The sequence below is a fragment of the Centruroides vittatus genome, unplaced genomic scaffold (assembly GCF_030686945.1).
Source record: "Centruroides vittatus isolate TY-2023 unplaced genomic scaffold, ASM3068694v2 scaffold_3046, whole genome shotgun sequence".
Taxonomy (NCBI): Eukaryota; Metazoa; Arthropoda; class Arachnida; order Scorpiones; family Buthidae; genus Centruroides; species Centruroides vittatus.
The window spans coordinates 432,221-444,580 of NW_027122699.1; the positions used below are offsets into that span (position 1 = coordinate 432,221).

Sequence of the window (12,360 nt, forward strand, 5' to 3'; positions counted from 1 at the left end):
CAATTAAACAACTATAATAGAACACCTTAATTTTGCTGAGAAACATATATTTTATTCACAAACGTTTTCAACCTGATTAACAGGTCATCCTCAGGTCTACAAAACGATAATGGAACATAAACGTTCCATGTATAGAATATAAATATTTAAATCAAAATTTAGAACAAGAATTTAAAAAATATACCATAGAAACGGAATAAAACATAAAATTAAAATATATAAGAGAATAAATAAAAATAAAGATAAAGTAAAAAAAATTATAACTAATAGTTTTCCAATAACTAATTCTAGCATGAGTTTTCAGTGAACTTTTTAATATTTATATTCTATACATGGAACGTTTATGTTCCATTATCGTTTTGTAGACCTGAGGATGACCTGTTAATCAGGTTGAAAACGTTTGTGAATAAAATATATGTTTCTCAGCAAAATTAAGGTGTTCTATTATAGTAGTGGTCCGAAAGACTATAAATTGTTTTCGGGCGCGTCGCTTTCGATAAGATCGAAGCGCCCGACGACCCGCGAAGATTAAGTTTAAAACTGTAAAATTTCGGCGTTAAACGGACCTACTTATAACGTAATTAAAACGAGAACGAATGGCTCGGACGGAGCCACGCCGCTATTTTTCGATAGACGTTAACGTTTTGTCGCTTTCGATAAATAGAAACCAAATAAAGGTGAAATTCGATATCGGCCGACGGAAGGAGACGAACGACCGTTAAGTTAGGAATTGCCCACCGGGAATAAACGTTACGAACGAAGGAAGTAAAAATGGTCGATGTTAAGTTAATATTTAGACGTTTGCGGGGATTCGTGCAGTTCGACGATGCACCCGCTTTACGTCTCGGGACGTGTACTTTATAGCCGAAAAGTTATTCTCTTTCCGTATAGGCCTATATACGCAAAATGGAAATAAGCTTTTTCGGCTTCTTTTAAGAAGTCCGTAATTGCTTAACTCTTTCGTTTCGTCATTTAAACCGTTCCAAAATCCGGTCGCAACAAATAATCGTTTTTCGTTCTGGTCTTTTATATAAAGTCGATATTTTATCAATTTTATCTCGATATAGAGGTGGACGTAGTCGAAATTATCGATCTATCCGATAAAACGATTTTGTCGTATTCGCAGTTTGCTTAAATTATAACGCGGACGTAAACCCGTATTATAATTTAAATAAACTGCGAATAACCCGATCGATATTCCGTATTTAAGTTTTGTTTCGATACGAGTACGGTAAAGACGTTTAATTAAATTCAAATTTAATAACGGCCGTGTCCTTTTCTTTTTTTCCGGTAAATTCGGCCCGGGCCGAGGTAAGATTCCGACGAAAGTTATCGTCTACCTTAATGCCTAAATAGCGTAAGTTGCGGACCGGGCCGATTTTCTTATCGTTTTAATTTGCCATCCGTCGTCACGCGTACGGTACGGTACGTTTAAATTTATTCGGAAAAGGTGCAAATTTAGTCCCGTCCGTATCGACGCGCGGAGTATTCGTTTCTTTAAATACCGGTATACCGTTTAAATTATCTGGAATATCCTTTGTACGCGAATCCGAGTACGATATTACGATATCGTCCGCGTACAGTACGTTATAAAATTGGTTTGTGGGAGAAATTCGAAAGGTCGTTGCCGTAAATATTAAACGACGAGGAAGCTAAAATGGACCCCGTAGGGCTCCCGTGTTAGATATACACGAATTTGAAATACAGTCGTTCGCTTTGGCGTAATACTTTCGATTTCGATCCTATATTTTTTCGATTTATTCTCGATACCTTCCAAAGCTTTACGGACACGGACGAATACCGATACTACCGAGAGGGGATTTGCCGAGTTCCGTAGTAAATAATTGCTGGAAATGTAACGAAGCGTGGGTCGTGGAGAAATTCGTTTTATAGCCGTATCGACTATTACGAATTACTTTATTTTTAATGACATAATTGCTATAACTGGAATTATAATAATCTGCGCGTAATTTTCGATATCCGATTCGGCACCTTTTTTCTCGCGAGTTGCTAAGCCAAGATTACGATTCGATCGGGCCGGAAACGACTTACTTATTAAATGCGAAAAAGACACGGAGTTATTTCTTTTAGTCTTTCGATATTAATATTGTCTATGTCCGGCGTACTGCTCTTTAGATTTGTAATTGTATCGCATATTTCGGTCCGGTCGGAAAGAAGGCCTCGACTACGGTACTCCCGGGTAATTACGCTTTTCGAGCCGCAATTTGAGGAAAATTGTAGACCTATAAACTCCCACCGTCGTCCGTCCGTCCGTCCGTTTTTCTTTAATCTCGAGAACGGAGTTAGATAAACGAAATACGAGACCGGATGCGGAACCTTAGGGACGACAGGCCCCAATATACGAATAACTATATACGAACTTCCCGTGCAAAGCGAGAGACACCTTATTTCCGGTAGAAATTTTCCCCGAGAGGCGTTAATGGACGACCGGCACGACTCTACCGTTAAAGGAAAAGAATGACGTACGGACGCGAGCCACTAATATTTCGAGGCGAAGAGCGTACGTTTTAAATTAAATTAATTAAAAACCGAACAATTATCGCCACCGCGTCACAATACCGGGCCGAAATAATTGCTCGTTTCTCCTAGAATTCGTAGCCCCTAAGCGAAGTTTTATCCCTCGTTCGAACGTTTCTCGCGCCTACGATAAATTAAAAACCATTTTTCGCCACTTAAGTATCGAAATTTGTACGTATTCGAGACGATTAAGACGTACCGCACCGGGAAAATCCCCGAAAATTCCCTGGCTCCATTTCCAGGAACGGTCCTTTTCCCTAGCAAAGCGGATTACGCGACTAAACCTCCAGGTTTAATGGTCCGGTTCTCTAATCTCTGATAAAAACTCCTTAATTTCGCCTAGAAAAATTATTTTCTCGATAGCTAAAACTTTCCGGCGCCACCGAGCGACGTATCCGGTCTCTGTTTACCAATCGAATGCCTATAAGTTAGGCCTATATATATACGGGGATGCGTCCGGAAAGTTTAAAAATACGGCCAACCGTTTGGCGGTTTTTATTTTTTCGCCACCGGTTTTACTTACTAATTAATACAGCCGCCGGCAGCCCGGCGAGTTCGGAGGCCGGAAAGCAAAAGTAACGCGTTAAGCCGTCGCTTAGAAATAGCAATCGTTTTTGAATAATTTTTTAACGAATAATACCGAATAACGTTTAAACAGCGTTTCTCGGGTTCTGTCGCGTCGAACATTTCGTCTTAATCTACGTAAAAAGATCGACGTGGAAAAAAGTCACCGTCGATCGATAACAAATCTGCCGTTTGGAAACGTTGGGCGCATTACGCAAAACTGCCTCGGGTTCTCGACGTCGGTTCCTACTTCTCCGTCCTAACTCGCTACGTAACGTGTAGGTGTGTGGCGCGCGGGACTCCCATCGTACCGTACCCGGACATTCTGTTTTTCCCCCGAGTGTACTTCGTCGTTCGATTTCGCCCCGAGTATCGAAACCGGCGGACTAGGGTTTATCGCCGTCGCGGCCGCCGGTATCGTATTTTTATTGCCACTTTAATAATAATATTGCCGAGTGGCGATTTTGGCGTTACGCGGTGCGACCCCTACGATATATCGCGAAGTTTCGGCGACGGGCGGGAAAGTGATTTCGCTCGCAGAATTTAACGAGTTTTCATTAGAGATTAGAGGATTAGACCATTAATTAAATGACGGTCTGGTATATATATATACGCTAGTATAAGCTGGTAAGCTATACGTAGGGTCTAATACTCTAAATTTCGAGCCGGAAGCCTCGATCTACGACGTGACCGGCGATATCACCTGCCACGAACCGGTAACGACTGAACCGACTCGAACCCCACCCGGGGCTTAGGCTTCCCTCGGATATTTTCTCGGTAGGCAAGAATTTCCAAAAATAGCCATTTTTGTAAAACAGATGTGAAAAAGTCCATTAAGTAAAGTTCTTCTAGATATTCGGTCGGTCCAGAGTATATAGTACCCGCCTGCCGTTTCCTATTCCCTATTCGGCATTTATTCGTTTTTTCCGGCGTAGGAGATGGGGCCACTTCCGGTCAAACCGCTTAAGCCTTTCTTTATATCGAATTTTAACCCGGTGAGGGAAAATTTAAGATGCCGAGACGATTTCGACCCGTTAATCGAAAGGTAAAAACGTACCGCACCTGCCCGGCCGGCGGAAGCGATTTTTGTTTTCTATTTTCCGGGGTGGGTTAACGCGAGCGCGGGCTTATAACCGAATAAATACCGTAGGGTGTTTCGGCCAATTCTTACAATTGTTAACCCGGCCGGTTTCCAACACGAGTTATTTGTTATAAAATAACTGTTGTCTCGGCCGTGCCCGACGTTATCCACGTCTTTAGACGGACGTAATTAACGAGGGGCTAACACCGTTACGACCGCTCTACCCCCGACGTCTTACGACGCGCCGACGTCGGGCGAGGTGACGTTTTCGGCCATTCGTTTAGCGCAAAAGGGGGAAACGACGTAATCGACGGTTTTTCTACGATAAAGCCCGCGGGCGTATTGCGGATAACGGTAAACGAGAAGAAGTGTATAGAAAAAACGGCGCCGGCTAACACCGGTCTCCGCGTAATAAAGCCGGTGCGCGGCAACGAAGAATTTTGTTTATCGCCGTCGCGGGCGGGAACCCTCTGCCGTTTCGGTAAGGGGGATAGCCAATCCGCGTGAACTTTCGAACTCATTAACATTATCCGGATACAAATAAATTATAAATTAGATAACAATGTCGGGATAATAATATAGCGGCTACGTCCGCATGTATGTATTTAAACCCTTGCAAAGCAAGATGCGAAGCAAGGTCGTGAATAAAGTTGGAGTACCAACCTCCTGACGAACTGTCAGGAAGGATGGACTGCTCCATTTAAGTAAGTAAAGTAAGCCAATCCGCGTTCCGTACACTCGGCCTTTCTTCGACAATTTATCGGCTGGGCGCGTGTCCCGCGTACCCCGCCGCGCCCGCCGTGGCGGGGTAAGGAGAGCGGAGGAAGGGAAGATACTCACCGGGTCGGGCACCAGCCACTGCAAGGGACGCGTTCCTCGGCAGGTCAGATCGACGTCGGATCCCCGGGCCACGTCGGTGACGGGCGGGAGGTCGAGAAGCGGAGGTCTGGAGCCGGACGCACCTGAAAGAGCCGGCCGTTTAACATTTCCCAAACGTAATTATTTATTTCGATAAGCGCCGACTGACTCCGAATGGTCTCCACCAGAAAATTGAGCTTTTCCCCACTTTTAAATTAATAATATCAAAAGTCCGTTTTAAGAAAATGCCGCCTGGGAGATGGCGGCTCTTAATCCAAGCCCCGGCGCCGTTCCCTTTTCTACCCGGGACCCATTGGGTCGGTCCCGCCCGGGCTCCGCCGCCCTCTCCCGGGGCGAAGGAGCCGGCGAGCTTTTTTTCCCGCGGCTCCCGAAGAGGAACTGGGCGGGATTCCGCTGGGCTCCCGTACCGGAAGCCACCCGCCGTCGGCCGAAGGGGGGAACGGGAAGAGCGGAGGATTTCCCACCCCGCCACTACTTAAAAAAAGAAACCGGATAAACGCGCCGCGTCCGGTCGACGTTTCCTCCCTCTTATTAATTGCCGGCCGCTACGGCTTTTCCGTACCGTTTGGCGGGCGAAGGGAGTCCTTCTTAATTCTCGGTCGCCCGGTCCTCTTCTCGGGGTCGACCGGGATATCCGGCCGCCCCCGCCGAGGTGGCCGGGACCCGTCCGTAAATACGACCGCATTTTTCTCCCAACTTCTACTCCCGTTCCTTCTCTGTCCTCCCGTTTGTCGGAGGTTTATTAAACCCCGTCCCCTCTTCGGACCACCGACGAAACTCCAGCCCCTTAAAACCCGGACGGGCGAGGACCGACAGAAACTCGGACGTTTCTGCACGCTACACGATTTGACGGATATTTTTCATATAATTATTCAATTTTGTAAATATAAATATAAATACGGTCGAGACTTACGAGCTAAGGGTTATTTGCGACCGAGGAAAAGGTCCTGGTAGCCGAGCGCGGTTAATTACTTTAACGAAGAAAAGCGGTTCGTTCCCGGAAATTCTATGCTTTTGTCTTGGTTTTCGGGGCAGACGTCGGGACTTTTCCATTTACTCGCAAAATCAAATAAATAAATAAAAGTAACGGGCATAAACGTGTTTGTTAATTAGAAAGTGTTCTTCTAACTCGTCCGAGCGGTTTTTTAAAAAATACTTAAAAATACCGGGATGGATGGAAAAGAACGGCGATTATTTTAGCACGGAAAATAGTAAAAACTTTCGTGTTTTGTCGCCTCGACACCTCCGCGGCTTTACCGACGATAAATATCGTAAGTAGAAACGAAACGTAGGAGAAATTTTCAAACGAACGTAATAAACTGCGTAAACTGTACACAAAGTTAAGAAAATAAACGGACGTCCACCCGGACTCGACCCTCCCGCCCCGGTCGTAATCCTTCCCCCCTCGGTGGTCGGGGGACGACCCTTCATCGCGCGGACGAATCCGGCTCCGTTCCGTTATCGTTTTCGTAGAAATGGGGGTGCAAATACCGAAATGTCCGGAAGGCGGCTTCCGGCCCGGCCGGGGACCGGAAATCGGCTCCTTCCCCAAATACAAACTCCCGGACTTATGGCGGAAAGAGGCTTCCGCTTTTCCCGTTACGTCGGCGGTCGGCCTAGAAAATCCGCCGGATTTAATAGGCGCCGTTAACGCTACCCCGACGTCTCGAAACACCCGTACGGCCCGTAATTAGTACTACGAAAAAAGCCCGGTCTTCGTTCCTAAACCGCTAGCCGGCGTATAGGCCGAGGCCAGTAAATATCGCGGGTCCCGGAAGTCTCCACCTTTTATCTACGTTAAAAACGGACGAAACTGGCGTGACGAAAGCGTTTAACGAAAGCCGTGTGTAACCACCTGATCGGGTACGACCACGCGGTTTACCGGAGGGGAGTCCGGGCTCGGCGGATAGCGCGACGGTGGTCGGCGGAGGCCGTCGAATAGTTGGGTGTTTGCCGGTCACGGGCGAGAAATACGAGGAAGGGCGATAATAACGATAACCGCGCGGCCGGGTAAAGGGGAGGGTCGAAGTGGAGGAAAGTTCTTAGGGTTCGGCACCTATTTATTACCGTCCCGAGACTTATAACGGAGTGGATAACTTACGCCTATCTTCGGCTGGGTTACTCACCCGCCCCGCGCCTTTTGCGGGTGGGAGGAAGCCCGGGCGACAAATAACTAAGAACACGACGGAGGCCCGGTGGCCTTAACGAAATAATAAAGCGGTGTAAATTTCCTTTCCACCGCCTAGGAAAGGAGTGGCGGGCCGGCCGTCGACGCCTCCGTGTAAATTGTACCCAGTCCCCGGGCCCGGCGGCCTCGAAACCCGGGAAAGACCGGGCCGGGGCCCGACGGCATCTTTCCCCGGCGGAAAGGCGAAGAGGGGAAGAAAAGAGAAAAACTCACCCCGGACGACGACGGACAGACAAACCCACAGCCACGGGCGCAAGCACTCCATGTTCCCGTGCAGGCGGTGGCAGAGGAGTGAAGCCAGCGCCGCGCCACCGGCGGCGGCAGAGTGGAAGCGACCGTGTCGGCCTCTATCTCGGCCGCTTCCTCCGTCGTTCCGGACGGCGGCGGAACCGATCTTTCGGATAATTTAACGTCCCGGGACCCGCGGGATACTACGGTAAGCGCGCGTCGGGTCGACGTAAATGCGTAAACCCAAAAGCAGTTTAGTGCGCCAGAATAAATACATTTTCGCCGCCGATGTCCGGCTGGAACTGGCGTCCCCTGCTCCCGCCAGTTTTTACCGTTTCCCTCTCGCCGCGTAAAAATACGCCCGGTTTTCTCCGCGTGGTCGAGTCGTCGACCTTGCGAGAGGGAAGTCCATTTCCGATTCCGGAAGTGGAACCCGTTCGTTAGACGGTGCCCGGTCGGCTCTATATATATAACGTAGGCAAAAATAGCCCGACCGGTACTACGGTTTTCGTTTTAATCTTCGGCCCTCCCTGCCCGCCAATCCGCCACTGGCTAACGCGGCACCGAAAGCCGCGCATCTTTATCGTGGGAAAAGTATCGGTAGTCGAGAGATATCCCGGAAAATCCACACGCTTAAATCAGTTTCTTTCCGAAGAACTTTCCCTGTCGGTTCTAGCGGTGGGCGCGATCGATCGTTCGTTCGATCACAGCCGGGACGATCGACCGAATCGGATTAGTACCGTTCGTAAACGTTATCGGTTACGCCATCTCGATATATTTACCGTCGAGTGGTCGAATATGTAGTTTATTATACAATAGAGAGAAAACGATTACAGTTAGTAAGTTCCCGCTTTCGAAATGTATTAATACGAGCGCAATATTTGCATATTTTTTAAATATTCCGGAGTAAATATAAAAGGAGCCGGCCACGGAATTAATCTTGTAAATGGAATGTTTTTATTATTAAACAATTTATCGTTTTACAGTAGAGACTCGTTAATCGGAACTCCGGTAATCGGAACGATTTTCGGTCGGACTGTGTCGTGCCGAATCGAACGTTTTTGATACTAAATTTGCTTCTAAAGTATAATTTTCGTGTTTTTATATTCTTCGATGTATTTATTTTGTTTGTACAAAATGCAGAAATAATTTTTAACGATACGATAGCCTCGATGATTATTATAAAAATTTTCGTTAGGCTTAAAATCGACGAAAATTCGACACGAAGCGACACGCGACGGAGAAAACTTTCGAACATCGGACAGATTAATGTATTTTTTCGTACATAATGGGTAATCGGAACAAATTACTAATCCGAACAACCCCAGTCCCCAATTGAATCCGATTTTCGGTTCATTACTGTGTTTTATTATTAGTCTAGATTACGATTGCTACGGTTAGCGTATTAGTTATTGACACGGACGGACGGACGGAGACGGGCCCGGAGATTTGCCAGGAATTTTTCAGTGGCACCGTACGCGGGTTTTCGTCGGGATTTATTTAATCCTCTTTTAATAACTCGGATGGGGTCAACTTAGATGGAGCTTCCGACTCGGAAGGTAACTCTTGCTTTTTAAATAAAACGTAATACAAAATATTATTGTAAATTTCCGTAAGACGGTCGATCCGGTTATTGTTTTAATAACGAGAACGCCCTTTCCGATTCGACGGACGCGTCTTAATGCGGTTAACACCGGCCGGATGTTACGGGTTTTTCGCGTAGCCCGGAAGATTTCGACACGCGTCGCCGTCGAGTATTCTCCGTTCGTCTACCTCGACCGCTTTAACGGCGGTATCGAGCTTACGGCCCGACGATTCGGCGGTCGGTTCGGCTTTAATAACCGGGTTTACGAGCAAAAACTCGGTATTCGCGTACTTTATACTCGTCCGTATCCTCGCCCGATTTGCGCCACCCGGCACGTCGCGGTTATCGAAGCTACCGGGCACGGTTCGAATCGAGACGGCATCGGCGCAATCATTCCGGATACTAGCCGTTGCCGGCAAACGCCGTTTACATTCGGTATTTCGACCGCCGAAGTAATCGTTATATAACACCTACCGCCGAGAAAACGGACCGTTTTCGATTCGATCGATTTTCTGCAACGTTTACGATCGTTCTATAATCGAAAGTCCTGCCGGCAGGCAAATACGTATCGTTTATCGACAATCCGTCGGACGTCGTAACGAGCAACGATTTAAAAGACTAATAAGCGGGCTTAAAATAAATACTAAGGTACTCTGACAGTTTACGAGTTAATCGTACTTTCTATTTGCAAAATTCCCTCGACCTTAACACAAACAAAGAAAAAAGTGAACTTTTAAGAAATTTGCTGATAGGGTTTCTCCAACGGGATCCCGAGATCCCGCTCGAGAAACCCTATTTGACACTTATTTGTCGAAACGAAACCGGTGGATTTCGTATTAATTAACAACGCGAAATAACACGGAATGTTTACGATCATTACTCTACAGACGTCTTTTCCGTTAAAAAATTTACGATTGTGGTTCGTCGAGTCGGAAAGGTCGGGGACCGCCCACCTCGATGCGTAACTGCTCTTCGAACCTAGACATTTTTTGTTCGGTTGCCGGTGGATATCTCGTAATAATAACTGGATTTTTGATAAATTCATTTAAGAAAACAGTTATAGTACTATTGTAGGTAAAAATTTTAAATACGCAACAATCTCAGAGCGCTACATTTACGATAAAAAATAAGAAACCAAGTCGCGAAATGTCGCGATTTGAAAAAAAAATCATTATTAAAATACGAAACCGGTAATTGATAGAGAAACTATCGTTTTAAAATTTATTATTTATTAAAATAACAAACTAAACGTATTAACGCGAGTTTAATTAAATATTATTTGAAAGAGTTCGGGTACGAAAATAATTATAAACTTTTATTTTAAAAATTAGAGTATCTCTTTTAGTTGATTTTATTCTACTCGTCCTTCCATTCGTTATCCGACCGGCTTTTCGTAATGTTCTCTCCGCCGGTACCGAAGACCCGTCTCGCCCGAAAAGTCGGTAAAATTAACGGGAAATGCCTTAAAATCGCGACTGTCGGGTAGATGCGGCTTTAAGTAATCTGTGATTTTCGCATTTGTTTAAATTTAAAAAAATAAATGAAACGATGGAATGTTTATTCTAATTTAATAAAAACTTATAAAGTTTTTTGAAAATATTTTTCTTGTTTATAAATATATTGTTAAGACCCCGCTTAACGCGGGGGATGCGTTCCTAGTAGTGACGTAACGAATAGTATATTCGGCATCGGCCGAATACCGAATATTCGGCCAGGAGCGTGGCCGAATGGTCGAATTTTCGGCCAAACTATTCGGCTCGATTAACGCGCGTATAAAAATTAGCGCGCAAACCTCATTATGCGAGGATCGCGCACGCCGCTCTCTATCGGCCCGACGTCACTACGATTTTTTCTTCCGGTAGGTCTAAATTATTTAAATTAATTAATTAAATTATAATTATTAAAGTTAATACGAGATGGAGCCTAACGTCTACCTCTAGTGCCAAATTGGTTTATAATGTATGTAATAGTCGTAAATGGCCCGATACGTTCTAACCTACGCGCCATCGATGCCGTAAGATATCGGGCTAGTTAAAGGCTATATTATTATTTTAATTACGAAATAATTTACTAGAGTCGGACGCTATTTCTTATTAACTTTAATAATTATAATTTAATGTTTAGCATTAATAAAAGTTTCCAATACGATTAATTTACTGTGTTTTCGTTATTTCTTACTCCTGTTTTTAGGTATTCTGTATTCGACCGAATAGTGATTTAAATATTCGGTATTCGGCCGAATAGCGAAAAATAAGCCGAATAGGCCGAATACTGGGTAGTAACCGAATATTCGTTACATCACTAGTTCCTAGATGACAAAGCGCTAAACGAGATAGCGTTAAACGAGGTCATTTCGACATAGGATAAATAGGGATAGGAGAACGCGCCAGCAAAAATAACAGTCTTGGCTTTAATTTTAAGTTTTAATATTAAACAAATTAATATAAAAATATGTTAAATAACGCGTAAACGTGCACGCAGAAATGTAAAGTTCATTTTCTGTGACCAAGCTCCCGGCTTTTCCGAAATTCTTGTTTTTTTGCCAAAAAGTCGCCAAGTTTTATTTGTCGGTTTTTTTCTTTCCTTAAGCAAACGTCGGTAGCGGGAGATGGCATTTGCACTACTTTCGAAATCCGGATCGTTCGGTACAGTTTGATCGACGATTTCGGTTACGGTTACCAAACTTCTACCGGAAATCTGCGGAGAAATTCTTTGGGTTGTTCGTTTTCGGAACGAGTATTTTCCAGTTCTACGCAAGTTCCTCGTTCCGCTAGTTTTCGAAGGTCGTCGTCGGTAAGGCTCTGGCCAGAAACCCGCGGTAACTCCTCGATATCCCCTTCGTCTACGTCTTCTAGTCCCGCCGAATCGATTAGGTTATCGACCTAACGATACGGCCACAGGCTCTTCTCGTCGAGAATTCTCGGATATCTTCGGCCGTAACTTTTTCCACACTCCGTTCGTACATTTATCGGTTAATTAGCCAGGTCGGAGCCGAAGTTTTAAAGGCGAAAACGTGTACGTCGGACGTTGGGCGCCGCTTTCCCGTAAGCCTAGAAGTTTGACGATGGCGTTTGGAATGTCGAGCGCGATTACACCGATTTTCCAAAACCCATCGTCAAACTTCTAGGTTTACGGGAAAGCGGCGCTCGACGTCCGACGTACACGTTTTCGCCTTTAAAACTTCGGCCCCGACCTGGCTATTCTAGCCAATATTTTTTACGGCATCCGCGATGTTATATTTTTTTCCAAAATTGCACCGAACAAACATAGATTTTTTAAAAAATGCATCCTTTCGCC

At 45.3% G+C, this 12,360-nt stretch overlaps 1 protein-coding gene across 1 annotated transcript in view; it reads right to left on the bottom strand.

Moving 5' to 3' along the window:
• Window positions 1-7,551, bottom strand: part of LOC136988054 (vascular endothelial growth factor receptor 1-like) — a 143,908-nt gene extending 136,357 nt beyond the window's left edge. The window contains exons 1-2 of the mRNA XM_067285846.1: window positions 7,464-7,551; window positions 5,024-5,145 (exon numbers count right to left, since the gene is read on the bottom strand). Coding sequence (XP_067141947.1) covers window positions 5,024-5,145; window positions 7,464-7,515 — 174 coding nt within the window. The 5' untranslated portion in view covers window positions 7,516-7,551. The remainder of the gene's footprint in view (window positions 1-5,023; window positions 5,146-7,463) is intronic.
• Window positions 7,552-12,360: the final 4,809 nt, after the last annotated feature.